General features: G+C 42.5%; 1 protein-coding gene across 1 annotated transcript in view; it reads right to left on the bottom strand.

The window, feature by feature from the left end:
• Positions 1-18,490, bottom strand: part of ST5 (suppression of tumorigenicity 5) — a 98,800-nt gene that overhangs the window by 57,213 nt on the left and 23,097 nt on the right. Inside the window, exons 2-3 of the mRNA XM_009890954.1 lie at positions 14,824-16,041; positions 10,728-10,864 (exon numbers count right to left, since the gene is read on the bottom strand). Of these exons, the coding sequence (XP_009889256.1) occupies positions 10,728-10,864; positions 14,824-16,041 (1,355 nt within the window). The remainder of the gene's footprint in view (positions 1-10,727; positions 10,865-14,823; positions 16,042-18,490) is intronic.

The raw sequence follows: 18,490 nt of genomic DNA, 5'->3' as shown, positions 1-18,490 counted from the left end.
TTGTTCAAGAACACTTGTTTCTTTTCATTTTCTCATTTGCTTAAAAATCAAATTATTTCAGGGTGGGGCTTTTTTATTTTGAAATTATGCCTTGAGAACAAATATGCCTCAACTATTCCTTTTTTTTTTTTTTTTTTTTTTAAGAATAAACTTCCTCACCAAATCTCTGATAATGAAATAGTCTGAGCAACCTGAAACAACCTGGTTTTGCTGATTTGGCATTTGAACCCAGTATTTGGTTCAGCCAGTGAAGCAAAAGAGAAAATTTATTTGTCTAGGTGTTCAGTAATTTTCAAACCTTAGCCAACCACCATTTTTTAGTATATATGCTCTCCTTGCTGGATGAGACCAAAAGACCAGATATGCAAAAAGAGCACTAGGCAGCAGACTGGTTCCCGGGTGCCAAGAGTAGGAAGGACAAGAAAGGCAAGATGGCAAGCAAGCTAAAAAGATGTGTACCCTGAACTGCCTTAGAGCAGCATTTAACCCTATCACTCTGCACTGTGACTCCCTTCCATGGGATAAAGACCTGGGAACTGACAGCCACCAGCAGATGTAGGTCCCACACTGGAGGCAGGCTCTGGGGAAGGGCTGCAGTCGTGGCTGCTGCTGTTGCTGCAGCACAAAAATGGGGAGAGCTTCCATATAGCTGGGCTGGCTCAGAGGTTTGCAGCTTTGATCTATGCATTTCTTCTCAAGACCATGACTTCTCTAGTCCCAAGACCCGGGCAAGGAATGTTACAATCTGCATGCTGCAGTGCTTTTGCATTCATTTGGATTTGCTGCAAAAGGAAAACACATTTCAATGAAAGAGCAGGGAAACATCCTTGTTTCTTCCATATGAATGTCTCGATTGGAAGCCAAAAGGAGAAACATTATGCAGTACAGGGAACAGGCTTGTCTTAATGAGGCTGATCCAACTGCCGTACAGACAACAGTAGACTTCAAAGGAAGCTGAATCAGACCCCCAGAATGCATATGGTCACACAAAATAGCAAGCCTTTGGCAAATACTGTCTCTAATCACCGACCCTGCTCCCAGATCAGTTCCCTTTATACACATTTTTTTTCAACTTTCCCATTCTCTTGAATTCTACATACCGAATTGCTGAGTTAACACAGGACATTTATCTACATGATATTTATCTTCAGAAGACCTCACAGGCAACTTAATGATTGGTCCACAGGGGAAAGAAAAAAAAAAAAAAAGATAAAATAACCAGCGATCTTTAGAAAAGTCCTGAGGAATACAGTGCCTTGAGCTTAAGCATCAATGAGTTTCCTCCAGCGGTTGCAATTCCTTACTCCGTGATGCTCTGTGAGTCAGCCCCGCCGAGTCCTGAGGCAGCACACAGTGTTCCTCTGCTCAGCCTCTCACACGTGGCAAATGGGAAGCAGAGGGAGACTCAGCAAGCCTGCCTCACACTGAGAAAGGAGTGAAAAGTAAGGCTGAGGGGGAAAAAAAATGCAGGCAGACACTTCTCTATAAATGGCAGAGAGCGGGGAAATGCATCATTTCTTTCTAGATGGGAGAAATAATTATCAGAGGAATGAAGTGATTCACTGAGTGCTGATTATAACTTTCCCACCACCAGGAAGCAAGAAGAAACGAACAGCAGGTATACAGTAAGGGAAAGGGCTCATCAACTTATGTTAACTTGGGTGCCTAAATTAGGAGCCAATGCTCACAGAGGAGATATGGTCTCCAGAGGGTGATGCCGAATGCCGAAGTTAGGAACCTACCGCCTTCCTTGCTGGCTACAAGAAAAGCCCAGGCCCCTGAGCTGTAGGGCTGAGTTAGGCAGAGTTAGCACCTCACAAATGGCAGAGTTTGTATTTCCTGCATAACACAGCATGTGCACAGAATATAGGGCAATTAATGTATTTTGCATTATAATTAACTAGGAGATGAATGCTTCAGCTGCCATCCCAGGAGAGACTTGGGAAAAAGCAGCATGCACCTCCAGAGGCAAGGAACTGGAAATAGTGGCAATAAATGGCCAGAAAAAGAGGCCCAGATAGGCAGAATGAGAACTGAGTAACAGACAAGTAGAAGTACCCAAGTAAGCAGTCTGTAAAAACCTCTGATGCTTGTGGCAGATACCCCCTGAACCTTTTGCAGTGTTTCTGTAACAACAGACACAGGGCGCAATAACAACTCCTTTCCACACATAATCCCTCTGATGGCACCTACAAATTCTTGAACTACCTTTTTTGGCCCTCTGCCCATGACCTCTGTTCAGTTGTAGATATAGCCCAATTCATCCAGCTCACGCACTTCTGGTGCACACAAGCTCTTGCAGAAGATTAAGATAAAATACAACCAGGCAAGGAAGACGTGAGCAGAGAAGGTTGGTTGGGGAATTCTGTTTTGCTGCCCTTGAAGAGGACGCAATGAGAATGAACCTCTCAGTGCAAGCACTGCATGAGGGAACAAACAGCATGGGATCCATGCGCTGTGCAGACTTAGAGCTTCCCAGCATCTCTGGGCACTTAAGTCCAAAGAACTGCTCAATGGTGAGAATCCAGGTGTGTTCTGCATATGCATTGCTCATTTTATTCATAAAATTACACAAACACAGATTCATACCACCAGTGCTGAAGGAAAACTCAGCCACTGGGATGTTTATGAGCATGTTCAGATCAAATGGATGAAAACCACAAAATCTCCACACTCTCATAAAGTATCTGAGCTTAGATCTTCAGTGCATAGATGAGCTCTTTCAACAGCAGAGAAGCTGCCACTGTGCATCTCAGCTAAGGAATTTACCCCAGGAATCTGTAGAAAGAGGAGCTGTTTCAATATCAAATTACAGCTAAGACACATTATAGCTGCTTTGAAAAGCTATTGCTGAACAGTACTAAGTTATAGACCATTACTTGATTATAATCCTACCACCCTGTGTATCAGTACCACGTTCTCAGAAAAGTAGCAGAGCATCTGCAACATGCAGAGCGGCAAGCCTAAAATGCTACCAGCCTTTTGAGCCCTGGGCCATGGAGTTTGTAGGCAACAGCCTGTGCTTCCTGAACTTTTCCAGTTTCGCTTTCCCTTGCAATAAGCAGAAGAAACACTGCAGATACTTTCAGCTCCTTGCTATCTCCGCAGCGACTGCAAGAGCTTAGAGTTGTAATCATAGCAAAGCATTAGATGGAGAAGGATAAGCATGGCTGATAAACAAATAAGAAATTTTACCCCCCAAAATCATCCATTTAACACTCAGTCAAAAATTATATGCATGAAAACATCTGATGAGCAATAGTTAGCACAGTACAGCATCAGCATGCCTAAACTGCTTGCACTTCACAGAGGTCTAACCCTGCTGACCTCAACACAGTCTCTGTGAATTTAACCTTTGGGAGAGCAGTCTCATGGTCATTTTCCTCTCTGTTTTAGCAACGTGCAGTATTGACTAGAAAACCAGGCAATAAAGCTGACATAACTGTCAAAAGCTGACATAACTGTCAAAATCTGTAGTGGATGGTATAGCTGTGAGACAGACCTCACAGAGAAAAATGGGAGTCTAAATAAAGCACAAGATGATTATTAAAAATAACTGAAAACCATGTATCCCAATGTAGCAACAAAGCAGCAACCTGATCATCGATAGGATCAGACAGCTAGAGTATTTGGCCTTTCTTTCATGGGCCCATATGGATACTGTTTGATTTAATGTGCTCTGGCTGCCATTACCCTACACTGTCTGTTATTAAAATTGCCACAATTACACTTTCCAAGAACTCACATGCTTTTTAGACTGTCAGAGGCAGACAAGGGGCATGGAAGAAGGCAGGAACATACATTTCCCTGATCACTGCCTGCACCATCATTTTGTATCAATCCTAGCTCTGTCTTTGACTAATAATGCAGAGACCTCCTGGTAAGGGTCTGACTAAACACCCCAAATGTTTTCAGAGAAGAAACTAGCACAGTGCTGCTGGCAGAGGTGCAGTCTCTCCAAGTTTGCTTCAGCTTCACAGCAGCCCAGCAATTCCAGTTTCTCCCAGTACAGCCCTTTTGATGTGAGATGATAATATGACAGACAATAATGCAATACGAAAGCATGACAAGCAATAATGTGGCATGTGATGATGGTATTTTACTGGAAAGATCAGCTCGCTGTCTTTCTAACCTTTTTCCACATTTACTGGAAGAAATTTGCAAATGTTCTAATTTGAAAGCAATGTCAAGCTGGAACATCTTCCAACTGGACTTCAGTCATCATTTCTGCAGCTCTTGGCACACACAATGGAGGATTCAATAAAACAGCTAAATCATCCCATTTGTTACATGACACGCACTACGTCCAATTTACATCAGAATTCAAAACAACTGATCAGTTCAGGAGAGACAAGGTGCCTTACCAGGAGGGATAAAGGGAGTGACGTACTGTTCTGGACTCTACAGGGAAGATTAAGCCACTGACATTCTGTCTATGCTCAGGATCTTGCTTGTAGGTCCACACCTGCCTATTTTAACTCAGGCGCCCACATGGGTTAGGCTGCCCTGACACTCTGCTTAGTAATGCTGATTGCTCCATCTCCTCTCTTATGAGTTCTGATATATTGGGAAATATCTGAGAGACCCAGATTCATCCATTCTCATCTCTCTGGAAAAGGCTGCACTTACCCAAGTACAACAACCTGGCCTTCACTAATTTCAAGCAGCGATGGCTACACCAAAAGAAGGGCCTTTTGCTCCCTGAGTGATTACCTGAAACCTATATGCAAGCCTTATGTGGGTATGATTTCAGCAAAAAAACCAACCAAACATCCAACCAAATAAAAAATCTCCACACCAAAAAAAAACCTCTAAAACAAACAAACACCAAAAAAAATCTAAACTTTTCTAGGGCTGGTACCAATCTGACTGGTTTGGGGCTTTATAATGATTTATTTTTCACTCCATTCTCTGACTATGAAGAAGGCCCAAGCAAACTCATCGCTAGTTGTCCTGTTATAGTGCAGAAGTAAACAAGCTGATTTTCCCCAAACTGAAGTGACTGACATGAGATACTCAACTTGACAGAGAAAAACAGTTAAACAATTGTGTATAACTACACTTTCTCACTTTTCAGTCACCCTGGGTGTCAATTGTAACAAGGTTCAATTATATACCTCCACAAGCACAGTTATTAAGTCACTATCATCAGTCTAACTCCTCTTAAGGTGCAAAAAATATTTGTCAAGAGAAGTATCCAGCTATTGAAAGGTCTCAAAATCTCATAAACGTGACACTGTACAGGTCCAAAGAGCAGAAGGGTGCATAAGAAACCCTGTCCAGGAGGGCCAGCTGCCACTGGGACAATGGATTGCAGGATGCTCCCAACAGGAGCCCACCAGCAAGATCCCCTTCAGAAATTCATGCTGGTTTTAGAGACCCCACAGCAATGCTTCTGGGGCATTGCTTTACTTTCTAGACTGCTTCAGCTCTAGCTGTCAAAGCAGGCACAGTAGCTGTCAGCAGCTGCTTCTCCTTAACTGTCTCAGTTCTGCATTTTGCCTCCTTTTCTCACTTTTTCCTCTCCAGACAGATTTCCCACACAATTTAACTATCACCTTTTATTTAAAGCCGATCTGAAACCACCTGACTCTGCTGACTGAGAGCTTCACAGACTCTAGAAGAGCATTCTGACTGGCTTCATCATTTACTTCTCAACAAACATAAATGCAACCAGAGATGGGCTTGAACTGAAGCTCTGCCTCTGAACATTTACTTCTGAGCTGGGAACAAGTCTGTATCCCCATCAAGAATGTGCAACTGACTCTAGTCTCCTCAACAGACCACAGAGAAACTGTGATGTGGAGATAGGGAGAAATGAGAAGAGGGAACTGAGTTCCAAGGCAAGCTTTCAAGCTGGTCTCTACCATCACAGAAAGTATCAAAACCCCAGATGCAAAGGCCTGTGCTCTTTTAGACCCAGAACTCAACGGCTGAATCCCAACTTTAAAATAAAAACATTTCAACTTTTAACTTTGTATAGTAACTGTGGTATTGCCTGGCGGAAAGACTTTTTCACAGGAATTTGTGCCAGTTACCCAAACCACACACTTTTGACTATCCTTCTCTTGCCCAGGTTATCTGTCCCTCTTTAACAGCTAGTCCATCTACCCAGGTTCACATTCCAGCTGCTGGAGTCTCCTTGAGAAGAGCATTTACTCAGCCAGTGAGTATTTGATGGACTCCGTCTTCCACATTGTATCCTAAAATGTCAGTTTAAAAAATACCTGCATTTAATGAACAAAGGAGCCCCACGCTGCTGATTATATCAACTGTGAGGTTAAAGGAGAGACGCATGGCCTAGTGATCTGCACAGCACCGGGACCTGCCACCAGGCAGCTCTAACAAGTTCTGGCACTGACAGCTATCATGCCTCTGGCACGCCACCTAACTTCTGGCATAGACCAGGCCTGGATATACCTAACTGGTATGTATATGCTGGTGTCCCAGACTTTGTGTTCCTACGGTCTCCACTGCCAGTGAAACACCAAAACGTCCCCAGGGCAGCAGCAGACACTTTCTGTTCCTCCTTACAGGAATTTGATGGAGAGGAATAAACTAAAAGATCTATTTCAGCCCTGGAGCGATTCCAGCAGATCTACGCACTGGGAAAAGGCCTAGCGGGGAGCATGCCAGCAAACACAGAGGAAGGGCTAATGTCACCCCAAACTGCCAGGCACACGCCAATGTACGTGGCCAAGCCAGGTCGAGCACAGATTTGTCCACTGCAACCCAGCACAGTGAGCACTCAAAAGAGCTGTGGCCACAAAGTCAAGCCAGTCTTGTCCCAAAGAAAAGTACAGCCTAATTCCAGCTGGGGACTCTAAAAGAGGTTAATTCATTAGTGTTATCTTTCATGTTACTTTACAGAGTTCTAAGAGTGGACCATTGCAATTTAGTGAGCAGGCACCAGTCATGCATGTGAGCCAGTCAGAGAGAACGGGAACCTTATTGAGGCAAGACCTCTCTGCATTAATATATGTGGCTGAAATAAACCCATTTTTATACAAACTGCTCTTCTTATTGCATGAGTAAGAGACTAAACTTGCTAGAAGATTAATAATCTGATACTCATACACCTGGGCTGTGCTGAATAGTCTACTTATGACTTCAAAAACAGCAGAGAAGCAAGAAATTCTGTTAGTCACAGATCTTCAGGGAGGAAAAGCATTTTAATCACTATCATTCTTCTTGGGAAAAAAAAAAAAAAGTTTTAAATGAGGGCCAGGCAGCTATAAGAGCAAATGGTTCTTGTTTGGACAGGACAAATGGAGTTGTGCGACATCAAATTAAATATTCTCAATCTATAATGCAGCACACACAGCCCAGCTGAGCAATGGATCTCCTACACATCTGTGTAGTGTCCTCTTAAGAGAAAATCTCCACCTGTTCTACTGTGTCCAGCACTCTGAGGAGTTACAAACAGAGTAAGAAGGCTTGTCTTGTCAAAGATTGCTTCCACTATATTTAATTTCTGAATTGTGAGTGCAATTTCTTACAAAAACAAACTATAATTTACATGGTTTTACTAGTTTTTCTCAAGTTAAACTTAATATTGTGCCCTTAACTTTGCCTTCACTTTACTCATTCAACTTTTTTTGGTGATGATAACAAGTGCTTTCTTCTAGATGTCAGGTGAAAAATGCCTCAGAGACACTAGAGGTTAAATAACAATATTCAAATATCTCAACTGCATTTAGGGGAACAGACTGGAAAACTGAAACCATATGGTACATATGACAGGAAATACTGTTGTCCACAAACACAGCAGAAGCAACCATCTCGGACATCTCTTAATACTATGATAATTTCTTGAATTCGCACAAAGCCAAGCATGGTTTCCCCAACTGGGTTCATAAAGCCACATCAATTTTGGTCTGATTAAAGACTCATTCAAAACCACAAGAAGCAAAACAATGTTAAGTTTACTATGACTGCCACATTCCTGTGAGTGTTAGTACAGAAGATGAATGAAGTCCACATGGTTCCTTGCACATGAAATACAGCTCTGATTAATATTAGGAATGCGCACCCCTTTATACAATTGCTTCTTGATTAATGCAGAATGAATCATTATGTTCCAATCCAGAGAGACTGGAGATAGTCTAGAGCAAGGCTGCTAAGATGGTTGGGGCTGGAGCATATGACTTAAGTGAGAAAAGGCTGAGCGAACCAGGACTGTTTGGCCTAGAGAAGTATGGGAGGGAACCTAACTGCTGCCTTCCACTACCTGGAAGGGGGCTATGGAAAAGGCAAAGGCAGATGCTTCTTGGAGGTGCACAGTGAAAGGATGAAAGACAACAGTCACAAATAGGAACAAGGAAAATTCTGACTGGATAGCAAGAAAAAGTCCTTTATATTGATATAAAGAAAAAAAATCTTCAGAGTGGAGGTTAAGCTGTGGAGCAGGCTGCACAAAGAGGCACTGAAACCACCCTCCTAAGATATTTTGAAAACTCAGCCAGACATAGCCCTGAGCAACCTGATCTAACTTTGAAACTAGCCCTGCTTTGAGCAGAGATTGGACCAGCTGACTCCAGAGTCCCTTCCAACCTGATTTTTTTTTTTATGATTCGGTCTCACAGTAGAGTGCTTAGAGCATTGCTCAAGCTTCACAGCCTTTTTTGTCTTCTTGTGTTTTAACACTTACTTGAATTAAAGGTTTTAATTCTACAGGGAGTAGGGTAGGAGGATACTTTATTAAATTTATTGCTACTGTGACAATGTTTTAACTACCTACAAGCTTTTAGGACAGCAGGAGATTCAAGCAGCTATAGACAAAAAACCCACTGCCACCTTTAGGGCAACTGTTTGCAAAGAAAACACAAAGCAGCAGTGACAGAGTCCTTTATATCTTTGAAGCAGATGTAAATCTATAAAATAAACTCACTATTACAGACACCTGGTTTGCATGAGTAAAAAAGTGCTACTTAAGGGACCAGGGGCTAGCACTACTGGTGTAGATTATGCAGATGCAATACACAAAACTACGATAGTTTCTTTAAAGCCAGAGATCAAACTACTTTCGCTTGTCTTTAATCACGCTTGACAGTTTATAAGAATTACACTGATTTGGTATTCCCCCCACACTGCCTGCATTGAATGAAGTGCTTTGGAAAGAGGTTGTTAAAAAGCAGTACAAAACAATGAAGTTCTCTGTCCACAGATCTGAAATTTTGCATTCTCTTCCCACTACTTTACCAAAATGACCAAATTATAATCTGCAAGGAGCTGGCTTATAGTTCCCATGAGTTGGAAGAGCCCAATTTGATTTTGTTTTACTGAACCCAAGATTTCTTCTCATTTGAAGAAAGCTTCTTACCAGTCCTGTACATTTTATTTTGATATTTAACAAACCAAAGCAAGGTAAAGAAGCATTACCACTTGACATCTGGCAGCATGTTGAGAGGTCCTGAGCAAAGATGAGCACTGTAATTAATGCACAATACATTTTCAAGTGCAAATTGCATGGGGGTCTGACTTCATCGAAAAGGCTAATGATCATCTAAGGACGTTCTCCACAGAAAAAACTTTTTAATATCTACATAGGTTTTCATTTTTATTAGCAAACACTGAACAGCAGCATTTTTTTTGTGTTCTGAAAGCATTTTTTTGAATGGTATAGAGGGAGAGTACAGCTGAAAGTGGAAGGAGTAAATTCCTGTTTTCACTGAGGCTGACAAGCCAGAGACAGAATTTGGGTATAAGGAGAAAGAGTCCCAAGCTGCAATTTGTGGCCACTGAACAGCTGTATTGACTGATATGACCAAGAAGAGTTTTGTTCTAACATCTTTGTCTGGCCTTCAAACATTTGTAAGCAATATTAAAGTGCCTTTGGTCCTCCTTTTAGCAGACTAAACAAGCCCAGCTTGTCAGTGTCTCTTCAGAGGACGTGTGCTCTAGGGGCCCTGACTATCTTGGTAGCTCTCCAGTTTTCAGTAGATAAAGATTCATTGTCCAACGTAAAATGAAGTACCCTTTGTATCTGTTGTAATAATACAACACTGAAAAAGTTAAAAACAATGCAGATATTCATCACTTGTGTGGAAAATCTGTGCTCTGAAGAGCTGCCCAATTTTCGGTAATTATAACAACTTTTTTGATGTTAAAAGAATGTATGCATAGGCCATATATTTCCTTCTAAGACCAAAAGAAACATGTTTTTCTTGTGAAGCTTAATCAAAACAGTGTTTTGGTTGTGCATTCCTGATGGCTCTATAGCTAAAGGAAATTAATTTTTCTTTAACCAGCAACTGGGACTTAGGGGAGACCAGGAATGGTGCTACAAACAACTGCTTTGGGACAGTCCACGCAGGAGTCCTGAAAATCTTAGACTGACCACACAAGGACCTGTGAGGCTAATTTTGCTATTAGATAGTTCTGTAAACACCATCTCAAATTCAGTTCTTTACATTTTTACACCCCTCAAGGCTTCAAGCCAAGGCCTTGATATAAAGAATGATTTGGTTCTTGAAAAGCATAGCAAAAAGCTGACCAAACAGTCTGTTTCCAATACCACCCGATGAGGTCCAAGGAATCAAGACCTCCGGCATGCCGACTGAGAGTTATGTTTGCACTGATGCATCAAACCCATTTACCCTCCATTTAATCTCTCTTTACTGACAGCACTGAATATTCTTGCACGGGCCATGTGTTCAACAATACACGGTCTACCCACAACTGCTCAACATCCCACTGTGAGCCCATGTACTGCAGCAGGTTCTTACCTACAATATCTTCATAGGCATTTTCTTCTAAAGTGCTCTTGGATCCAAATTTATGCTGGCTCTCAGTCCCATTTTCAGTTGGGGAGGGAGGGTACAGGGATTGCAGACTTGACGCATCCTCAAACTCAAAGGATTTTCTAAAGTTTAAAACAATAACTAATTAGTAACTAGAATACAAAAAAAACCCTCAAACATTTAGCTGTGCATTTGTGTGCTAAGAAACATGTATAAAAAGACACACAAAAAACCCACACACATCATGCTTTTAGACTAAAAGGACTAACTTTTAGAGGACCTCAAGTCCTGTGCTCACAGCAGTCTTTAGTATAGAAACGTGTCATGCTTTTATGAGGTTGGAAGTATTGTTAACCCCATTATGTAGACAGGGAGAAGATACCAAGAAAATATGTGACATTTTTCAAAAGATGGAGTAAGTTAGCAGCAGAGTCCTCAGATTAGAAATTGCTTTGCTCTTGCCAAGAACCCCAGAAACATGTGGCCTTCTGTCCTCAAGAAAGACATTTCTCTGGAAAGCATTCCTCCACGGGTTGCTCTGAGAGATGCAGCTCTCAGTTTGAAAACACTCACGTATCTTGAACCTTCAGATATGTTCCTGCATAAAGGTCAGTGTACAACTGCCAAAGGCAGACTCATGTGAAAGTCAGCTATTTCCCTTGCACACCCTGTGTCAAGCACTGGCAGCAAAGGACAAAGCATCGAGGAAATTAAGGCTTTCTGGGTCAGACAAGCAACCAGGGCTAATGGCTGGAGGCCTGACGGTTCAGGCTCTCTTGAAGGAAGGTGAGGGGCAGCTGGGTCAGATGAACCCATACAACTTGTCTCCCACACGGACACTTGAAGGAGGGGTGATTCACTGCCTCTCACCCACACATGCCCCAGTATGGGAGGCAGCTCTAGGAGAAGAGGAGCCCAACCCCTCCCCATTCTCCAGTTTGCCCAGCAGTTGTTCTCTGAGACAATATCTACACTGAAGTTGGGAGGTGCATGGACTGCATCACCAGCTGTACAGGGGCTAGAATTCATTTGATTGATTTCGTGCTGAGGATGAAATGGTCTCAGGTCAAAGTGTAAATCTCAGGGTGCTGCAAGGCTTGCACAGGCTGTGCTGATGCCCATACTTCACTCCTTGATACCCAAACTAGATTAACAGTAAATCATCCTGCCATCACAATGCCTTTCCTCTTCTCTCCAGCCAAAGTGAAACATATGTTGACGGCACATCCACATGGCAGTGGCGGAGTTTCATGGGACATACTTCAGCCTGTTAATTGGCTCAAGGGTATCCCTACAGGCAATACAGTGACTATCATACAACCACTGCATTTGACAAGAGCATTTCCTATTTGTCTTCTGGAGCAGACTTATGGGCCCAGGACAGGCTTAGGAGCCCGTTCTCTTCTGTCCCCAGTCTGAAGAATATCCAGGTCCATGTTATGTACATCAGGATCGTGGCAGAAACAAGCCATGCATTTCAGATCCAGACATCCACTCCTCCACACCACTCACAGTTATAAAAGAGAAGGCACTGAAGACACACCTGTATATGAAATGAGACTTTCTAAAGCAGTTAAATATCCAAGTGTTACAGATTTCAAGGCAACGCTATGATGCAGTGACACTGCAAAGGATCACAGGAGCGGTTTTGTGGACCAGCACTCAGCTGTGGTCCCAAGCCTATCCTGTGACATTCCTCTCCTGCTCTGTGTCTGTGCCAGAGGATCTCCAACTGCTAGAGAACATCCAGCTCACATCAATCTGAAATGTAAAAGCTACCATGGGCACCAGGTCCTCTGAATACAGACTGGATCTATGCTAGCAGGCAAATATGAGAGACTTCCTCCAATTTACAATAGTGTTCAATTAGCCACCACAAAGCAACCGGTGTTTTCAACCAAAAAATTGGAAGAATAAATACCCACAGTCCATTCTCATGACATGCCAGTGAGTGCAAACCACATGTATGTTCAATCTGAAACATACAACGACACACTGTAGATATAATGAATTATGTCTGTTCTCAAAAAGAGAACAGTTTAGAGACTGAGATTTCAGTAACTAGTATTAACAAAATACCATCATTCTTAGATGACTTGAACAGTCTCAAGCTCTTTGTAAATGCTGGAATTCTCCTTACTGTAACTAAAGGAAGGACAGTAGCAAAGACAATAAAGTTAAGGTTTTATAAAGCATTTCCACCCACCCTTGAAGTCAGCTGGCAGACCTGTGATTTTGGGAGGTTGATTTAAACTTAGTTAGATCATCATTAATCACAGGTAACTCCAGAGAATTCACTAAACTACACTAGGGTAAAAATGTTACAAACAAATGGAAACCTACACCCTGTACAATGTCAAACTGACTTGTAAGAATCATCAGGTACACATAACAACAATGTAAATCCTACAACTTATACTCTACTAATCACAACTTAAATTGATAAATATTGCTTTTGTTTTGGGCTTGTACCTACTAGCGCCACCCAGGACTGAGGCTCCATTGCTGAACTGTGCTGTTGTCTTAACTCTACTACGACGGGAGACTGAACCCACAAAACAGGAGGTGCGAGCATGAATCGTACCTCTTCTGAAAGAAGTTTCAAAACTTCATCTCACAAACTCATTGTAACAAAATACTGTGGTTCATAGGTGACCTGCACACTCTCAAACTCAGTGTGTGTACTTGGAGACTGACTTGGATCATTTAGCCGTAGATCACACAGTAATTCTGTGCAAGAATTATCTCCTATTATTCATTCCTCTCTGCCACCAACCACACAGGCCATTTTACCACTTGCCCCTTAATTTTCTAATAAAGGCTATCATTTATAGCAAAACATTTTAAAATTATTGTTTGTCTTCTGTACATTGGAAATACTGTGCTGAACAAAATGAGGTCAGCTTTATTTCACAAACTCTTGTTAAAAAACTAGATTTACTTCCTCTAGCTGAGATTATTGCCAGAACTCAAAGATAAGCACTACTAATCAGAGCTTGGCTTTCCACATTTCCTCCCCCTTGCCCCCGGCCTTTCTCAGAGAAACAACACACATCAGCAGAGCTGTTTGATCCATTTCAGAAGCAGGTGTCTCTTGAAAGTGAAGAGCAGAATCTGAAGGCTCCTCCTGCTCCTTTTCCTGACCCAGCATACTTCAGGTCAGGTTGTGCTGACATAAACTTTTAATTAATTGAACCAACATCAAGCACTAGATATTGAATTGATGGTGTGCATTTGAGATGCCATTTAGCAATTATTTGCAAAGCTCATCACTAAATATCAAAGACAGCGTGTGTGTGTGTATCATACACATGCACATTGGTGAACTTGTTAAAAATGCCATACTTTGAATGCTTATCAACAACTATGCCTACAATTTTCTAAGCAGTGAGCAGAATGGGTTTTACCATTTCCAAAACTCAAGAGGAATCATGTAATTAAAACAAGTGAAGCTCCCCAGACTGCTGTGGAAACACAGCCATATACTCTGCTCATCATTAGCTCAGGAAGGATATAAAGGCCTTTCTGTGATAAAACATAGTTTTCTTAGTATTAATCCTCTACAGCTATTGACAGTAACTTAGGACAACATTTCTAAGCACTGAATTAAACAAAATCACCAACATTGCATAAAACTGGCACAACTACTCTGGTAACAAGTTTGGAAACACAAACCCTCTGCAGGTATGTTTTGCAGTGAACAGGCAGACAGAGCTATCGTAGATCATCTGTGGTCCCGCCAAAAGAGGATAATGAAATTATGCCCCATTAAAAATCTCAAGTAAGGGCTTATGTGCCAAAATGAGTGAGATAACCTTTAGCACACATGACCTAGAGCCTTTTGCAGGGATTGAGGAATGCAGGTTGGAGAACTCCAAAACTGTAGCCGTGTAAAGGTATTGTACCAGTGCCTCCCATCAGTGCAGTTCAGCGGAATAAATACTTGTCTTACATGCAATTCCTAGCATTTCTCAGGTGAAAAGCATTGCATTAGAGGGAGAATTTAAAATATCGTTACTAACAAAATACAGCACATTTATTTATTTGAAGATTGAGCACAAGACATTTCCTTGAATTTTACCTATTTTGGGATTTTCTGTGAAAGCGCGACTCTTTCTTCTGCCTTCTGGTAACAGGGGGTGCGGGGGTGGACGGGAGGGGAGGAGGAGCAGCAGGAGTAGGAGATGGAGGTAGGCCATTGCTTGGTTTACTTTTGTGGTTTTTATCTGCTTCATATTCAAAGGTGCGTTTGGGCTTGGGGACAGGATTCACCGCAGTATTAGCTGGGCTTTCAAGGAGCAGTTTAGGGCCAGCCAAGTTTGCAGTAACCCCCTGTTTTGTCTTACTGCTTTTCTCAGCCTCAGTAGGTGTTTCTGGTTCGCTCCCCAAAATAACACTCCCTCCTTTGCTATCGCTTAGGGTTTCACTCAGTCCCTCCACAGTACTCAGAGTCACAGACTTTTTTCTCCCTTTGTCAACACTGTAACAGCTACTTGGTAACTGGGGGAGGCCTCTGCCTGGCTGCTCTTTCAGTGCCTGCTCGATCTTCTGTATTCTGTTGAGCACGGCAGAGGACTCTTTCCTCACGTGGCCCTTGAGGAAAGCGGCAGAAGGAGGTTCGCTCCTGCCTGGTCTCTTTTCAAACTGATGGCAGGAATCCCTGTCCTGCAGTTCCTCCTCCTCTGTTTCTGGGTAAGAGCACTCGGAAAATGTTCGGCTCATTCTTCTGAGCCCTTTGAAATCAAACGTCTTCTCGCTGCAGGGAGAGGTCAGCACGCTGGGGCAGCTCTCACTGCCCGACCTCTCCCCAGCATCCCTCTTGTCCACACACGCGCTCATCCTGGGGGACGGCTCCCGGCGGCACTCCCATTCTGTGATCTTCTGCCTGATGTCCAGTGCCTGGGAGCGGACACTCGCCCGGCTGAGGGAGAGGTTCCTCAAATTGGTAGCAGTGCCCAAGGACAGAGTGCTCCGGTTGAGAGGGTGGCTCCCTATCGTGTCCCCATCTTCAGCCTCCTTTGGACACTCTTTTTGGTCCTCAGCCTTGAATACAGACAACCTTTTATCCAAAGCACCCACACTGATGGCTTTGAGAGGGTGGCTTGGGGAGTCAGTGTCCGATGGGCTCGTGGAGGTGCTTCGCAGTGTAGACGTGCGGCTGCTCCAGTCCTTGAGGCGCAGTCTGGAGCTGGAGACTTTGGTGAGTCGAGTGGAGCGGCAAGAGTCCTCACTATCGCTGAGAGGGTAGGCTGGGCTTCTTCGTGGGGACAAAAGAGGTGGTGGAGAGACTGACTGACACCTAGAAGCAGAAAGAAATAAAATATCAAGTCCTTGGGGAAACTAGAGTTATTTGCCAAATTTCTTCTGGCTGCAGCTAAAGCAGAGGATGTTGGCACACCGCAAAACTACCCCAATGCATCACTAAGACACCAAATACCATTCGGTCACAGAGTTTGGGGCAGTGGGAGGGTGGCAGCAATTAACTGATGTCAGTGATGAGCTGATGAGAGCAGAGCATCCAGCACACAGTTTTCTCTCCTCAGTTTGACCCCCTACATTTTCCAAGTTTCCTGAGTTTAAAGGCAGCTGAGATTCTCATAGCAAACCATTGCCTTGAATGCATCTACCACCTTCAGCAGAATAGCTCCCTGGCCCCACAGATTAAGGAGTCCCTCTGCAGGAAAAGGGGACTGTCAGGGAGAAGATTCCCACTGCAACAAAAATGGGAAAGACTGACCAACAAGGAGTGTAGCTTACTCGCTGGCTGCAATGAGCAAACCAATTTAACAATATGTCAGTTTTTAATTCATAACATCAGAAGCAAATTACCTCCATGCTCAGCTGCTACAGTATTTTAGCCACAGCATTTCAAATCCCTGATGTATACAATAAACTAAACAAAATAGCAAAAGGAAGACCTGTTTTGTCTTTGGTCTGATATTGTGGCCAACAGATTAAATTCTCCTTATCAAAGAGAACAGCAGTAATTTCTTATCGAAAGCACATCACGGTCTGAAAAAACATATTAATCTGCCCACAGTATGTGTTGAAGAATCTAAACTATACAGAAAGATCTCAGTGTTACCCTGGGAAAAAACCCTCAGAACAAAATTTTGCCATGGTTTGCAAAATCAGTCATTGTTACTGGGGTTTTGTACATTGTTGCAAATACTTTTAAGAACAAAAAGACAAAAGGAAATTAAACAACACATTATTCAGCTGGCTCATCGCCAATGAGCCAGCAATAAGAAAATTAAGCCAAAACTATGCCAAAAAAGGAGGTTTACTGCTCTGCCACAATACACATATACAAACCATAGCAGAAATAATCATGACTCCTTTAACATTTTGCCTTAGCAACATTTCTGTTCCAAACAGTATGGAAAGAAAAGGAAAGACCCAGAAGTAATGCCTTGCATATGCAGTTAAGTTTCTGTTCTATGAAGATTGTGGACAACAAGTTGGTGTGTTTGGTTTGTTGTTTGTTTTTTTTTTTTTTTAATAAACTGTCTTGTACACAAAAAAATCCAAATGAAAGAACTATTTGACCAAATGGTGACAGGTCATGAGTGGTTTTGCCTAGTTGTTGCAGCATAGAGTTTGTAGTGAATTACCTAGAATTACGTTGGCCTAAATTACCTTTACAGTGCCTGAAGATGCAACCTAAATCAGCCTACTCAGACTTGGTGGGCTGCCCCGATTCTTCATTATTCTTGTCTGTCCTGTCTCCATCTCTTCAGTTTAATACCACAAACTCATAAGTTTGATATTATTCCTAACACTCTTTTAGCTTAGACTTGAGATCATGTTCTCCTAATTCTGGTATGTCGTGCAGGCCTGCTCCAGAGCTGCACTGACATTGCTCTCAGTGAAAAAAGTATTACCTGGTGGAAACATATTTTACATATAAAGACCACAGCCTTCACTGCAGCCTTTGAAACCACGTGTTTGGCTAAATCCACTGTCAAGACTGAGCTTGGGGGTAGGGACAGACCCTGCAAAGAGACCATGTGGAATGCTTTAGCACGTTAGAACTTATTTATTAGATTCTGAATGACAATCCATATAGACAATAGCAAGAATAAAAACCAAAATGACTGGGGTAAAGTCAGTAATGGGACGGTGGAGGTGAAGGACATGCTGACAATCCTCTCTCTGCCTTTGACTCACTATATAGAAATTACCATAGGCGTAGTCCCTCATCTCTTAACACTCTAAGAAACAACTTTTCCATTGTTTTCACTGTCAGGAAAGGTGTGTTGACTCATCAGGAGAGGAGGAAAAGGGGAAAAGTGTGATTTGCATAACCTGCAGAAGTTGCACAATGTTTCTTCTTAGAGATATGAGGCATTCTTTTAAATCCCAGGTCACCAGTAAGGTAATTGCACTTAAAGCTCGATCTTGAAACCCCTGAATTCAGTTACAAAACTCCCACACACTTCCACTGTGCAAGATTGGGGCTGCAGAGCAATAAGCCCTCTGGAGGTGTATGCTGTTAAATACTTGGGATTAAGAGTTAAGATTCTGTTTTACATTGCGTTATACTGTACATCTAAGTAATCCAGATAGAAGATGTAGGACTAATTCAACAAGAAAGAGAAACAAAGCTTTGTCTGTATGGCTTCAGGCATGTGTTTTCTAAAGGACAGTGGCAAGTAACTGAAGAAAAAAAACCCAAACCAAAACAAAAAAGAAGTCCAAAAGCTGGTCAGTGGATAATAAAATGGTCCTTCCCCAAGAAACCTACT

The sequence above is a fragment of the Charadrius vociferus genome, unplaced genomic scaffold (assembly GCF_000708025.1).
Source record: "Charadrius vociferus isolate BGI_N301 unplaced genomic scaffold, ASM70802v2 scaffold248, whole genome shotgun sequence".
Taxonomy (NCBI): domain Eukaryota; kingdom Metazoa; phylum Chordata; class Aves; order Charadriiformes; family Charadriidae; genus Charadrius; species Charadrius vociferus.
The sequence above is the reverse complement of the archived record's forward strand: the minus strand, read 5'-3'. Positions and strand labels throughout refer to the sequence as shown.